This window comes from Gavia stellata, chromosome 2, assembly GCF_030936135.1.
Source record: "Gavia stellata isolate bGavSte3 chromosome 2, bGavSte3.hap2, whole genome shotgun sequence".
NCBI lineage: Eukaryota > Metazoa > Chordata > Aves > Gaviiformes > Gaviidae > Gavia > Gavia stellata.
Genome location: NC_082595.1, coordinates 71,963,746 through 71,980,163, shown reverse-complemented (window position 1 = coordinate 71,980,163; position 16,418 = coordinate 71,963,746). Strand labels below are relative to the sequence as shown.

At 44.6% G+C, this 16,418-nt stretch overlaps 1 protein-coding gene across 1 annotated transcript in view; it reads right to left on the bottom strand.

Moving 5' to 3' along the window:
* Nucleotides 1-16,418, bottom strand: part of LOC104253345 (gamma-aminobutyric acid type A receptor subunit rho2) — a 38,104-nt gene that overhangs the window by 16,758 nt on the left and 4,928 nt on the right. Inside the window, exon 2 of the mRNA XM_059830846.1 lies at nt 12,173-12,279. Coding sequence (XP_059686829.1) covers nt 12,173-12,279 — 107 coding nt within the window. The remainder of the gene's footprint in view (nt 1-12,172; nt 12,280-16,418) is intronic.

The following is a 16,418-nucleotide window of genomic DNA, read 5'->3' as shown; positions in this document are numbered from 1 at the left end:
GTGAATAACCATGTAAGGACTTTTTGAAACACTGAATTATCTTCCTCTTGGCATGTGCTGCAATGTTGACACTACCCAGCTAATCCAGAGCTTGGATGAAACATTTGCATGTTTTTTAAAAGCTGAGCCATCCCATTATTTTTGTGTTCAAAAAACGTGTAGACGTGGCACTGCAGGACATGGTTTAGTGGGCATGGTGGTGTTGGGTTCATGGTTGGACTTCATGATGTTACAGGTCTTTTCCAACCTTAATGATTCTGATTCTGATAAATTTTAGGCCTTTATGAACAAATTTGGCCCCAGGAACAGGGGATTGAGAAGAAGTTGCAACCAGTGAGCTCTTCCTTGTGGGTTTCTCATTTCTTACCAACAAGACAAGCTACATTAAAATCTCAAGAGCCCATCACCATTTTCATTCATATGACTTACTGATGATGTTAATAGTTTTCCACAGTAGTTTTAAAATTAGCAACCAGAGAATTCACAAAGTGTAAATAAGTGGAAAACATCCCATAATAAATGCATACCCCTCCATTACTAGAAGCCCTGTATCAAAATTTCACTGTAGACTGCTGCTCATTAATGACCAGGACCTCCTCAGGTTACTCAAGTTCCCCACAGTGTGCCCTCACACAGCTTTTTCTCTTTTACGGTGCAGCGAGGAGGTAAGTGCGTACAGAGACGTGCGCACCAAGCACGACCCACCAAGGCAGGTCAGCAGGAACTGCTGAGGAACAGTCCAGGTGGATCCACTGTTACCTTGACCTCTCAGTGTGTGGCAGCGGGTCTCAGAGGGCTCACGCCGATGTGCATGTCTAGAGCAGATCTCCAGCCTGGGCACTGTCAGTGAGACAGACCATGGCGAAGGAAGTAGCAGCTCTGCAGACATGTCTGGGACTTGCCCAGCAGAAATGAATTTTCTGAGGACTGTAGTGATCTCCATGAAGCTTTGCAAAGCTTTTTAGCACCTAGATTTTGAAACTGATTAGCAGTTGGATGGTATTTAAGAGGCACCACAATCCCTTTGTAGATCCAGACCCATATTTGCGCAGTGCCATGCGCAGCAGGGCCTCCTGCATGGATGTATTTAGCTACAGTAACATCTTCCTCAAGACCACATCCAAGCTCTGAATACACCGTAAGCCTAACAAGACAGCAGAACTGCTCTTTTGAGAACTCAGAGCACTGCTGCAAGCTGCCATGTGTCCTGCTCCCGTACCTGCAGCGGCACGCACAGACTCCCATGCATCTTCAGGGCTTTTGAACACAGCCATACATTTGCCTCTGCTGGAGAGGAAAGAAGCACCAACCCCGTTTCGGTAGGGGAAGGGTAATCAAAAGCTCACGAGACAAGCCGATTACTGTGACTGGCCCTGATACAGATTTTGCTAGGGCTTTGATAAGCCAGTCTCACCGAATTATAGCAGAGTGTGCTGACGGTGACACTGTCCCCCTTCCGCACACACGGCTCCAGCTTGTTGCGCCCGCGCCGTCCGTCTGCGGCTGTGCTGGGTACAGGCACCCTGACGCGAGCCCTGTGGAGCAGGACCAGGCACCACCGATTCCAATTTAAGTGACTGTTGCACCCAGCAATGAAACTGAGACATGGCTAACCCGGCACTTTTAGATGATGCTTACAAACACCTACGTGTTTCAGACACACAGCTGTGCACTTCATGCTTAAAAAAAATGCCAGCAAACATTTGCTCGCTCCTGTTCGTGCCTTGGTGGTGTCTGTCCAAGGAACCACCTTCCTGTTTGCAGGAAGAGTTACCTGGGGAGAAATTCCAATTAATCAGCACTGACATGTTTCTCAAGAGCCCAGAAACTTTGGTAAGATTTTTCACTCCAACATGAGCCCATCTTGCTCCCTTTCAGTCACATACATATTATAAGGAATCACTGGAGGCCAGGGAAATTCTCACCCTGTTGGTGTTCAGTTCCCCTTCTCCCAGGTATTCCCTGAAACCGGGAAAACCCACAAAGCCCCAGTCCGCACCCGCTGATGAAACGCAGACATGCTGTCACCCCCACGTCCAGCAGCGAGGCTGAGAAGTGCTGAAGATTTTGTGCTCTTCCACACAGGGCTTCACCACACAGGTGTGCTCGTTCAGCCAGCGAGAACAGTCCTCAGCCCCCTCCCCAAATTACATGGGGATTGACTCCCAGCAAAGGGTGAAGTTGCATAGAGGAGTAGACTGAGCTTGCGGTGGGACCTTCTGTAAGACTGTTCAGCTCGCTGACCCACAGAAAATTAACCCAGCCAAAACCAACAGCAGCAGCAGCAATTGGACTATTTTCTTCCAAATCAGTGACTCGAATCAGCGCAGGGAAAGACCTGTCAGGTGGCCGAGTCAGCCACTGGGGCCAGAGGAGACAGGCGGGGAGGAGGATGGCAGGTCAGAGAGCCCTCTGCTTTTGGTGGCACCAGCTCAGCTCCTCACGAGCCAGTGCCTGCCTGCCAGGCCAGGAAACGTGCTCTGTCCCTACTGATCTGGCAACAGCATGCAACCATTCATCAGCCAGTGGATTCCTTCTCAGACCGCTGTAACTCATCAAAAAGAGGCAAATCCATGGCAAAATCACAGATATCTTTTCCTTGTCCCATTGCCATGCATCCTTTCTTTTGACTGGCTCCTTGCCCCAGGAGGAGACATTGCTTACATCCAAGGCGGATGTGTTCTTCCTAACATGCAATCCAGCATCTTGCAGACAATGACTAGTGCATGGCCCTTCTGTCACCCCACAAATGCGTCATCTTCTGGTTTGACCAGAGGAAATGGTGGCTTCCTTAAGTGGAAATATTGTGGCAATGGCTTTGCAGTATTCTGCTCCTCTTTGTCCTCGTCAGTTGAGTAGTTGTGGAGTATGATAAGGTCTAACAAGCAAATTAGCTAGTAGAGCGCTGTTTTTAAGGACGTGGTTTGTTACTTCTGGTTCTTTCAGTTGGCCTAATAAGTGATGCTACATCTCATTACATACCCTGCCTGTCTTACATACAGTATTTTAATGCAGTCCTTCTCAATCTGATATCACTCTATGAGTTTATACCTTGGTTGCAGCCACGCTTCCTTCTACTCTCCATGATTATTTAGGACATTGAACAAGTAAAAGTTAAAAACAACACCAAGAGAAAGAATGTCTATATGACATTCGTCCTGCTCAGTAGAACGTGCTTTGGTTTTTTTAAACAGGTAGCAAAAAGCACTGTTTCTGTGGTGATAACAAGCGTTCTGATGTGCAGTATAATCAACAGGGAAACAACACAAGCCTGCTGATAGGCAGTGCCCTGTTGGTAGCCAATTAGCCTTTCTTTGCTCAGATACCTCATGAAGTCATATGTGGTGGTCAAGAAGAGCCTGGGTAATGATTCAAATACTTATCTATTCCTTAATGTCTTTAAATACCTGATAGCTCTTCAGTGTGGTCATGTTTGGGCCTCTGCTACAGCAAGGCTCAATCCTCAGAGTAAGTCCCTTCAGAAAGGCTCCACAGTCCAACGCAGCCCACGTCAGGGCACGCACAAGGCTGCCCTCAGCACTGCCTCTGGTTCTTGCCAGAGAAAGCATTTGTAATTAGTATTATTTGTTGTCACACAAAGCTGTTGACATCGCAGTAGTGCCCACAGTGCTTCCAAACAGCCATGTCGTGGTAGGCACGGTGCTAACAGAGAAGACATGGTCTCTGCCAGGACAGCTTCATAGCGCTATCAGGTTGTGTCAGAGGAGCAAGGCAGCGGTCGGCCGAGCTTCTTCCCACTGGGTCTCCCTGGTGCCGAGGGGCTGCGTGCCCAGCACATGCTGGGCAGCCCCCCTCAACTACCAGACTGCAAGAGACACTCTCTGCGTATGAATGCTTAATTTAGCCTTGATTCAGGAAATCAAAATCCATCCAAAGTCTGTTTACTGCTGCAATTTCCACACTTGTCTGAACACTAATCACAAAAAACCACAAACAGAAGAACACTGTCAAGTTGGTATTTGTCCCTGTCTCCTATTCTTTCCCTATCTGCTCTTGAAGATAAAATACTGTATCCATATTCCTTTCTTTTTTCATGTTCCTGCACCAAATGCTCAGTTTGGCTCCCAGATAACCAGCAGTTACCTCGTTGCAAGGACAAAGTCTAAGGTTCATCCTGAAACTGCCATGAAGATTTATTAAGCCCAAAATAAAGGGTGTTCAGTGTAAAGCTGGATGGTCTGGAAAGCCCTTGAGGGAAGAGGCCTGAGGTTGAGTTAGGTGTCTTGCACATCAGTGAAACTGCTTTTACTTTTTTCTTTTCTGCAGTTAATCATGGATTTCAGGGATGATAAAACCGTGAGTATAACGGAGAGAGGGAGAAATCATTTGAACTCTGGACTCAGACGTGAAGCTCTTAATACAGACAGTATGAAGCCGAGACTGTAAAATTTACTTATCAGTGGAAATATTTACTCTGCCTTTCTTGGGCAAACTCCTTCTACAATCAGCAGGAGCAATCACTGCTTTTCCCTTCTCCCTTGTCCTCATTCAGCATCTGGGACTGAGGCAATGAGAAAGCACACGAATGGGAATGAGGGCACGTTGAGACACCAAGACCCTTTGGAGGAGGCTTGGACAAGAGGTTGGGTTGAGCAGGGAAGAATGGGTGAAGGGGCAGTGGGGCCAGCCCAAATGTTGCTGCCTGGGAGCTAGTAATAGGAATTGAATGATCACCAAGTCCTGCTCTAGGCGATGAGCATAACTGATAATGATAATTGCTTATTGCTTGGTGCACCACTCTTCAAAACTTCTACCAAGATGCAGTTTTGCAGAGGCACTTGTTGTGAGCAACATTGTAAATGCATGCAGTGTCTGAAGCAAAACAGAAGCCCTGTAAAGAAATGCCCTCTTTAAACCACAGAAACAAACCCCGGGTTTCCTTAAAGGTCATCTTGGCTACCGCACATACCATTGAATTAAATGGCTGTTGATCAGTCACAGAAAAATGTCAAGAGGTCTTTGGTCTCACTAATCCTTGGAGTCAATTGGGTACTGCTAGCGTTTTAATCCTGTCCCTCCGGAAACCAAGCTGTTGAACCACTGGGGCTCCAGAGATGCTTTGCCAAATTCCCCATCAAATGCCACTAGGGATGATCAAACAGAAAAAAACCCTCTTTATTGAGAGGAAGCAGAGGATGAGGAAGGTGTGAATGGGAAGGGAAAAGAACAGCTGAGATGGTATCTGACACACTGAACAGGTAGACAGAGGACAAGTAACTTACTTAGATTATAGCATTAAATGTAAAAAAAGCCCTCATCAACTAGCTTTTGCTTGTCATAAATATATTTTCTCAATATTCATTTTTTCTTCAGGGAGAGGAAATACAGAAGGATCAGCTTGGAGAATTACAAGCAGGAAAAGACCTGAATGCTGTAACACTGGAGAAATCTCAAAGCTCAGGCTCCTCTCTAGGATGTTCACTGCTGGACGGGAAGCTAAATGGATCCATGTGAAAGCTGTGGATTTGGCTGAGAAGAGGAAGCAGTGCTGCTCTGCTCAAAGACTGCAGCCCAGCAAAGATTTTCAGCTCTTGCTTTAGGATCTCTGAAAAGTGTCAGCCAAATTAATGGAATTATTCAAATTAAATACAAGCTCAAGTATTTATAGATCAAGGTCTATCTAGAGAGAAATTGTATAACCTTCAACTGAAGAATTTCTTCCAGAACCAGCAAACATGTCAACATCCATTATCTCCATCACTGTCCACAGCAATATCTTGCAGAACACAAGTCCTAATTCAGCAGGACTGATACAACCAGAAAGCAAACCCTGGACTTAAAAAAAATCATAAAAGTCACAGACTTCCACTTACAACACAGAAATGAACCCGCCAATAAACTATTTCCCTTGCAACTCAGACATGGCACAATGGCAACTTCCAAGCAAGCTCAAGACACTCGCACAGTCATTAGCCAATTTGATGATATAAAAATTGGAAATGGAAAATAGGAGTTTTTCATTTTGAGGAATATATTTATATTTGTATGTTCAGAGAGGATTTAAGTGACCTGAAGCACAACCTGAGGCTGATGGGAGTGCTTCCACTTTCTCTCTTGTATTGGACAGTATGCATTAGCCCCACAATTTCTGTATAGGATTTACAAGTGATATGATAGAGCACCCTTGCACCTTCTCACTGTAAAGGTACTCCCTTCTGAAACTGCATCAGCAACATCTTATTTCTGTAAATTCCTGCATGTCAGAGTCTTTGCCTCAAATCCAACTTGGGTATTAAAAAGATACTCAGGGACCAGCCTCTCAAGGTGTTTGTGGCTTTACATGTCTTTACTCCTTTGCCAAGTTCACAACCTGGTGTCCTGAGAATCAGTGGTGAGAGTGCTCCCTCATTTCTCTTTCCTCTGTAGTGAGCTGCTCTGTTTTGTGACCTACTCTTCAGTGAAATCCATTACACATTCAACGTAGGTGCTGCATGTAGAAAAGATGCTGTACACAATACCTTTAGAGAAGACCCACTTTGCATCTGCATTCACTGGTTGTACAAGTAGAACAGATGGACCCAAGAAGTCTCCATTTTTGGGTGGGTTCTGACACTGAGAATACTTTGTGGCTTGTTTCACCTTGCAAAAACTCCAGTTTGAATACTATGCTCTGTCCCAGGTTGAATGGGACATCTGTTCTGGGGCTAACCTCAGGAGGTTTCCACAAGTCCCATTCAGGAATGACTTCAGAAGATGCCCAACATTAAAGCCTGTCACATCCCAGCGTGTCTTGGCATGTAAAACCTCCCTTGCAGGGAGCAGCCATGAAAGCTGCAACAGACCAGTCAGTTCCCAGTCAGAAACAAGTACTGGACACAAACATAGTTTTTATTTTTTAACAGTGTAGAAGGCTTTGGAAGATAGGGAATAGCATGCTACCGTGAAAATGCCTGGTGTCAGTTTTCCACTCCAGCTCTGGGACTAAAGCTTTGTGACATCTCTTTAATTTTTCTCTTTGGCAGTGATTTCAAAGGCTCGTTGTTTTTCTGTGAAACAGTCTCTCTGTCCCCTAATCTATCTTTGAAGGCGTGAGGCAGACGTAGGCCCTGAGTTAAAACTATCTACATGGGAAACAAGCAGGCTTGAGACTTCTTTGCTGCCAGATATACTGCGCACACACGGAGAGGCTTGCAAATGTCCATAAGGGAACCCAAGTCTGCAAGCTGCAAAACAGTCTTAAGTGTTTCTGCATGTATGTGTGTCTGTATATATCTAATATGTTTTTTTTTTTTAATGTATGTATATATGTCTGGGACCTCTTAGGTGTGGGCAGCTTCCAGGCAGCCACCGCCAGGATACACTCATCAGCTGCCAGATGGCTGCAGACACCTCTGTTTCTTCACATCTTGTTGAGGGAGAAGCAAGTTTTATTCCAGCCCTTTGATAGGAACCCTAAGCAAACCACTGATGCTTCATTCACCCCACCATTCATCCATCCTGACAAAAACACTGCCAAGAAAGGGCAGCAAGGACCAGCTGATGTTATGAGGCTATGAAGAAATATAATAAAAGAACAGCATTGAGCTGGTCCTCAGCAAAGAAGATACAGCTATTTTAAGTATCAACAAAAGCTGCTTATTCACAGGCTCCCTGTAAAATATGAGATGTCATAGATGAAATGCTTAAAATGGATGTTTAAGGAAGGCAGCAAACCAAACATTTCATAATCTTTAAATATTAATATTGGTAAATAATACCTGAACATCTGCTAGCTAGAACAAGGTCACTGACATGGAGATAACTCCCTAAGGGTCATAATAAACACAGCCTATTTTAGCTTATGGAGGGTACTTTGAACCTCAGCAAAGCAAAAATCTTTGTCATTACCACTGTAGCCAATAGCTTGTCTCTAATGGGCCGAGAGCAGGCAAGACAACAATGCTTACTGGGCTGTTAATAACAAAACTTACTTACACAATATTTGCTTGCTCACTTGCTCTTTACAAAGATACTTTTTCTTGAAAAACCCTTCACCTTTCTCAAATGTTTTTCTTCCATTTCGCCTTGCATAACCCCAGCCTGCTCTGTTCAGTGGTCACAGCTGTGTTGGGCTGGCAGCTTGCTGACTGTCCTCTGCAGACCAGCAAGAGTCACCATGGCCACCATAAAGCACCTACAGACCCCATTCCCTTTTTTGCTTAAAGTTCAGTGGTGAAGTTGTAGACTGGTCAACCAAAAATGTTGAAGGTTAACAGCTGCCCATTATTCCAGCAAGCTTGGGAACCATCACTTTTACAGTTTTGGGTTTCTTATAGTCTAATGTTACTCACAATCTCCTTAGGACATTGTTTATGTTTTCTAGAGATGAGTTGCCTTTCCCACCTACACTGTAACATCACAGGCCCAATGCAATGCCATGAGGCTGGACTCTCCATTAGACCATTGTCCCTGAGCTGCCCTCAGAGAGCAGAGAGGGTCTTAGGGCAGTGACCAGTTATAGTCACACGCGTCCCACGGGCTCCTCTATTCTGCTTCAGCAGTACAAAAGCCTTTTTATCCTACGCAGGTCAGACCACATCAGTTTGACTGGCATTGCCTCAGCAAAAAACTGGAAGCACTCACAGGGCATAGCAAATCACTGTGACTGCCTGACGAATAACATTACAGAAGAAAATATAAGAATCGCATCTCACCAGGCTTTTGTTTTCTTTCCTTTATATTTTTTCCATCAGGCTTATCATCTGTCACTAAAAATACACTGCATGTTTCTGCAGCTGCGCAAGAACCTGTAGCACCTGAGCTATCTCCATGAGTGTGAATCGTGCTTTCCAAGGCTGGAGCCTCAACAAAGTTGTTGCCATGTTTTGTTCCTTATCATACGCAACTTTAGTGCAACTTCCCTAACACCCCGTAGCTCTGCAAGACAAGGAGGTTTTGAGCAAAAATTACAGAAACACTGTATTTTTCCTTTACAAAAAGTCACCTTCTCACCAAAGGCTGTTAGGATATTTCTCAATTTTATAAATGTTGCTCCAAGTTTTTAGGGTCTAGCAGTATCCTAATACCTGTGATGGGAGATAGCATAAGAAAACAAGAAAAAAGGGAGATTAAAATGCAGTTACATTAGCACTGGAAGAGTAACCGTGTAACTATGGGTGTCTACTACTTGGTGGGAACTGTGCACAAAGGTGTGTTCCTCATGGGCTCTGCAACATTGATAAAAATAGTAAAAAATTGGTCTGTTTACAGAAATACAGTGCAGTGGTGACACTGGACATCAAAACCTAAACCATCAGCACAACAGAACAAAACCCCTCAGCTTCCCCAAAAAGCACAGGCATCATTTCCCTAACATACATCCAGCTAGGAAAAAAAAAATCACAGTGGCTCCTCAGCTATTTCCAACCGAGTTGAGGGAAGGAGTCCAGATCTGCTCCTAGAGAAGCCCTGACATCCCACCCCATCAACCCCAGGACCCAGCAGGTCTTTTGGCCAGAGTGGTGACACTGAGGAGAGAGTGGCGCGTCCAGTCTATCCACATCAGGCATTCAGAAGTCATCAGCCAAACTGCAAAAACTGAGGTTGGCTTTAAAAAAAAAAAACCTGAAAACCCATCATGGCACCCTAATCCTCAATGATATGGGTTTCTAAGGTTTTTGAGGCACGTGCTTTGAGGCTTTTCTTGGCTACCTAGAAGACTAGATTCCCTCACTGACGCTGATTTTTGCCTGCTGAAGCGGAAGTCTGATCCCTTCCCTTTGGGACCAGCAGAGTTTGTCACTGACTCCACTGGCTGGGAAGCCATTTACTGTTAAAACCAACTCTGTTCAACCTAGAGTCACCAAGACAAATAAGGATCCCATAGCTGCACTCTCTCTGAGCTGGTTATTTTTCTCTGCTTGTTCTACTCCTCGCATTCTAATATGATGAAATATGGTTTGGGTGGCCACCCTCAGTGAGACCAGGTTAGTGGTGACTGCTGTCTCATGAGCTGGCAAAAGGCAAGCATTTGGGAATCTCCTTCTTCCCACTGCTGTAACTTACAAGCTGTGCATGGACCTGTCCACTCAGTGCCTGCAACTGCATACGATGCATACTATATCTGTCCCAGGGGCTACCAGCCTGGGGTCCTGTGCGCTTTCAAATCTGAGCCTGCCTCCGCACTTTGTTTCTCCCCTCTCGTTTGCTCCAGGAGAATTGCTAGAACAAGCACGCTCACCTTCTGATGTGATCGGGGATGAGCAGGGATGATCTTCAGCACCAGAAACACCACCTTCTCTTCTCTGAGAGAAAAGGAACAATTCCAGCACAGGCACCAGCCTTGCAGTAAGGAGTGAAAATGGTCAGAGGAGAATGTATTTGAGCCAGATTATTATATGATAGTGGTTCCTATCTGAACATAGGAAAAGAATAAAGCCAAGAAAAAGTTACCGCCGTGGAAGCAGCCACCGAAGCTTTCCACACTGCTCTCTTTTCAGGTCTTGGGGAGGGAAGAGGAGAAGGACAGAGGATCTACAGGATGGGAAGTAGGGGAAACCCTCCGAGCTTATAGCAGGACAGGGCACACCTGGTATTTAGGGATGTATGTACGCTTTAGTGAATTCACTCAACAGGGCATGATATCTACCTCTCAGCATCTAGTCTTCTGTTAGGAAAGATGAAGCATACCAAATCAGTAATCCATCTTCACATGAGTGAAACCATGCAACCTCCTATCCCCCCTTCAGAAGACAACATACAATTTAGTGACACAAATCAATGAAGTGTTGATCAAAATCAACGATGTGTTGATCTCATCATTGGAAGTGCTCAACATCAGGTTGGATGGAGCTTTGGGCAATCTGATCTAGTAAAAGATGTCCCTGCCCATGGCCCATGGGAAGACTAGATGATCTTCAAAGGTCCCTTCCAACCCAAACCATCCTGTGATTCTGTGATAAAGCACTGCTGTGCTGGGCAAGCCATGTGGGATGGCACACAATCACCAATATCCATGACGGAGCAGCGTGCCAAAAAAGCAAAGCCAGACTGAAGGCTGTGGACATCCAGCCAACACCTCAGAGATCCAGGCTTTGCAGACAAAACAGAAGAATGGAAAAAAGAAGCCTAAGAAGTCAGGTAAAGAAAACCAAGACCAATAAATAAACAAACAAATGGGAGACTGAGCCAACAAGGTGGCTGGCTGGACAATCCTGACAGTGACCATCTCCTCCTGGACCCAAGAGGATTTAGGTCAGTCCATGAAAGCAATCTCAGGGCTCCTTGGTCTTTTTTTTTTTACATAGATTGTGAGCATGGGGACAGCACTGTGTTGTCAAATCAGCACCTCTGCACTGTGGGGCGAGAAACATCTTTCCAGCTACGCCAGGAATGGGCAGGTCAGAGAAGCTCTGTTCTATTGACTAAGTGCAAAACGCAAAAAACCCCTGTGACCGACTGGACAGGGAGATGTTGCACTTCATCCTAGAAGGCCATTTGACAAAGGATGCAGTATTAGTCATTCAGCAAAAGCTGCAGAAAACTCTGTCCTCAGCTCTGAAGGGGCTTGGCTATCGATCTAATCAGAAGAGGGATTTCCATGCTGGTATACCAGCACACCTTTTATTCAAGTACTCTTTTACCTCTGCAGTAGTGAGCTTAGAAAGACCAGGCAAGCATGTTCCCGTAACTGGGTTCCATGCTCCTGCAACAGAAGACAGAAGTGAAGGTGATGGAAGCCTCCATCACCATAAAGGCCTTTTGGTTGCTTTAGAGATCTTGAGACAAGATTTTATCCGGACAAAAATACTCCATTTTCTCCTAGCAAAGATGGAATGTGATCCACCTAATGAGTTCTTTACTTTGCAATTTGATCACATCAGCTGAAAAGGTCACTGCAACTTCACAACTACAACTGAACATTAAAACCTGCAGTTTGTTCATCTTCTCCACAGTGAAATACTTACCAGGAGGGTCCATCCTGAGCTCTGGGGAACACTAGCCAAAAAAAGAGCAAACTTCAGCAACAGGAAGCAGTGTAGGAGCTGTACAGAGGACTACGAGGTGAGGATGAAGCCTCTCTAAATTGCCTTGCATATATCCTGAAGCCACTCAAGTCCTTTCCCTTCACACTGGTGCATCTGGCCAGAGACTTTTTTTTTTTAATTATGTGATTAATTAGATGACGTGTAATTAGATGAGCATGAAATCAAGAGACCTGTTTTATTCTCACCTCCAAAAGCCGGCCGCATGGTGAAGTCATGGTCATCAACCCTGAGAAGCTGCTCCGTCTTTCCTTTCCAAGTTTTGGTCACGTCATGATTCTTCTTATAGATGTGACTACAAAAGACAGCAATAGCGTTGGTCTGACGTCTCTGCGGCCCGAGCGGCACTCCGCAGCCGACTTCTGCCTGCCCGATTTCAGACCCCCAGGAGTGGCAGCCTTGTGGGCACAGCCCCACGGAGGGAAGTGGGGTTGCTTCCAGCACCATGGCGTAGGCCAGCATGGCAGCCCCAATGCTGCCTCTCCACAGCATTAATCATCATCATGAGAAAGCTCTTTTCCACAGTGATCACGCAATGTCATATGCTATTCTGAGACTATCTGCCCCACGAACATCAGTTGAGTACCAGCAGTTTGTGCAGACAGAGGGCTCGCTTGGCCTTTTGACTTCTAACAATGACAAAATCACCCATTTCCCTCCACAGCAGCAGGAAAAGAGGGGTTTTAACTAAAGAAGTCAGCAAGATCCGCAATCCTTCATTTTTTGAATATTAAGGGGGAAAAAGTCCTAACTTTTTATTTGAGAGATCATATAACAGTAGAACAAGGATGACAACAACCCCCTGAGAAAAGTGTAAGAAAGTCACTAAAATTGCCTCAGTGGGTAACTAAACAGTGGACAGACAGATACTGCATGGACTTTGGGAAGAAAATCCACATCAGCATCCCTGGCGTTCCCCAGCAGTACAGGAAGAAGGACTTGGACCATTAAGATTCCTCAACCCCTTTGCTCTGGGCATAAGATGTGACAAGCCTGTAAATACTGCTGCAATTGGCTGTTTGTCAGCTACTTACTAAAAAGAATGATAATAAATAGAAAGAACTTTATACAAAAGGCTTCAGATTCATTTGCCTGTGTGGGAGAAATATTACTGACAGTAAAGAACAAAAATCTTGGAAGAAATATAAAGGGACTACTCTAATAGATACAAAAATGAGGGTGAATTAGGCTTAAAATCTTGGTCAAGAATTCAGAGCTTAGAGAACCATCACCGCAGGCGTAAGTGTGGCTGTGGGAGGGCCATGGATGTGCTTTAGGGTCATTAAAATACAAATCATGATGAGTGTGAGCAAAGGGACCATAAATTGCAAACCAGAAGAAAAGTTTCCCATCAGAGCATTCAGTTCAGAAAAGAAACCATAAAACCTAAGGGGCATTGATAGCTGCTGCCAACATGGATGACCTGCTTGCTTTAACAAGGAGGTGAAAAAAAAAGCAACAGAATTTAAAAATTTGTATTAAATGGATGTTTTGAAGGAATACAAGCCTTTGTACTCCAGGGCACATGCTACATAGGAAAATTTGGATCCCCCTCACCTCACTTTGGGCTCCTGTTTAAATCGGGGTATCGGAGCATCTCTCTCCCTGCTGGCTGTAAAAAAGAGCCAGCTGGAGCAAGTGCACTCCCAACACGGCTGCATTAATGTTAACCCAAAAGCAGGGAGATAAACCCAAGCACAGCCATTAACGGGAACGGTTGGAGGCAAAAGTTTAGCTTTTCACTGGTTGCTGCAGGGGGGTGTTGTGTTTCTTTGCAAAGGTTAGGGCTGCTGACAAAGTGCACCACTTCGCAGTCTGCAGTATTGCCTCTGCTCCTGAAAAGCTGGCAGTGGAGAAGAATGATCTTTCTGTGTCTGCTTGACTTCAACCATCAGGGAAAGGCCTAAGTACTGGTGAATGTTCAAGCAAATCTCTCTACTCAAAGAATGGGGGGAAAAAAGTCAAGTTAAAAATCCAATAAAACTTTGGATTGCATGCTGTATGAAGAAATTAGTATGGAAAACCCTGACGGTATTACCATGCCATCTTTTAAATCGATGACACAGCCTCACTGAAATGCCAAGCTCTGATCAATTCATTTAAAAATCAGCAAACAGCACACAGGAGAGTTGCTAAGAACAAGTCTGTGGCTGCAGCAGCTTCAGAGGGCTGGCTGGGGACACCGACGCTGCCTTAGGAAGAAAACAGGCTTTCAAGAACTTCCTGAGCCAGGGGTTGCATTTAATAGCCAGCATTTAATCATCAGTTCATGGCCAATTCTTCAAGTACACGATGGGCGATTCAGAATTTACAGACTGAAGTCTGTCATTTAATTTTTAATCAATTTAACTGAATTACAAAGATTTTGTATAGAGCTATTTTTAATGACAGGCAGTCTACACAGCCTTTGAAATGTATAACAACTATTTTTGCCAATTTAGTCCAAAAGCAAGGCCAAGTTTGTTTGAAAAAAAACCCCCACACTCTTTATAACAGTGCGTGATGCCAGCTATGCCGGTATCTTCTGATCCTCTCCGGCAGGTATCCCAGGCCACCCCCACCACTGTTTGGCACAGCTAGCATCTCATTATCTGCAGCAAAGGTGAACACAGCCACCGGTGCCTTTGCAGAGCTGAAGGATGCACTGAACGCTCCTGCCCATCGGATGCCTTTACTGACAATCTGATCACCAGTATCTCATAAATCCTCCCTGATGTACTTATGGTCTTTAGCATTTCTGATTATAGATTTATCAGGGTTTCTTTCAGCTTTATGCGCTCTCTGCAATTCACCACTATTCATTTAAAGCCACCCATCTCCCTTTCTCTTTGTCATGTTTTTCATATATAATTTTATTGCTGTTTACACTTCTCTCAAGTGGGATGAGTTTGATAAAACTGTCTTTTGTGAGGATTTGTTCCTGTTTACAGATGACAGAAGGGGACAGGTATCTCACTGAGCTTCTGTAAAGGCTTCTCCATCATTGCCCTGCTTTTTTTTTAGTATTTTCCTTTCCAGTCACTTTTATTCAGAGTTGTTCTCAATTGCATAAAATAGATCCTTTTTATATTGCCAAATATGTCAAAGAAAATTAAATTTTGATGGCATGAAAAATCACAGATAAGCAGTGGGTATCTATGCAAACATTCAGACCTTTCCAGAGCAAGATAAAGAACTTATAAAATTGGAAACAGTTCTTGGGCTGTAGGGTGTAAGGCAATGGCTAAGTGGTAAGCCTGAAAGGAAACGTGATCTCCATCCTGAGCACAGTGCAGCTGCTGGCAGCCAGGGTCCAGGAGGTTTCTCCACCTCCCTCTGGAGAATTCAACATTGACTTTGGTCACAAGATTGTATCTCATGGTCATGGGACATTGGTTCCTATTGGGAATCTATTTGGATTCAGAAAAGTATTTCCACAGTTTCAGTGAAAATCTTACTGCACTTCAGTATATTCTCTGGGGGAAAAAAACCCCAAAATGCATTAGTTGAAGGTGTCATTTACTTTGTGTAGCAGCCACAGCAACCTGGAGGAGATGCACGCTGGGTAAACCTAGCACCAAGAAAGGTACAAAACCTCCTGTTTTTCTAACCAGCAAAGCATATGACTGCTGCAAAGATCCCCTAGAGGGTAAATGAAAAAGAGAAGGTACAATAACAGTTTATGACGGCCATAACAATTAACTCGCTCCCAGATGAGCATTCCAAATTTATTATGCCCATTATGCTATGAGTGTATCCCACATAGATACGTATCTTTAATATTAATGTACATGAATCACATGGGATCAGATATGGTCGAGAACTTTCTGACAAGCTGGGAACCTCAAAGTCCTCAATTTTGGGAAGGTCTCCTTCCATTGCCTGTCAAGGCCACCGATTCAAGGGCTTGACGAGTCCCGGCTGCCCAAGAGGCTCTGGCAGCTCCACAACAAGTCACGTCTATCCTGGTTTACACGGATGGCCACACCAGTCCCTATTGTTCCCAGAGCCACTGGGGAGAGAGACTCTGTTGCTCCACCTCTGGAGGTAACATGCTCCGCACTGACACATCTGTGGCTTTATGCCTGGAGCAGGAAGAAAAGGAAAGTGACTTTCCTTGCCAGATTTCTAGAAAAAAATAAATCAGACCCTGGAAAATTATGGGGACAAACTCAAAGGATGAGGACAATCACTGTTATTGTACACATTAGAAATATTTCATGGTCACACGCCTAAACATAGCTTATCATCTATTGCTTAGGACCCTCCATTTTTGCTCGGATTTATAAAGTATGGGTTTTAACCAGAAAAAAAGTCTGTTCCATGGTTGTTCATATTTTTAGCTTATTAAAGATGAATGAAGAATACGTTTGTTCTTCACAGCAATAAATGGAGCCTTTTTTTACCAAGCGTATCCTAAACCCTGCACTCCTTGCCTCTTCCTACATCCATCCA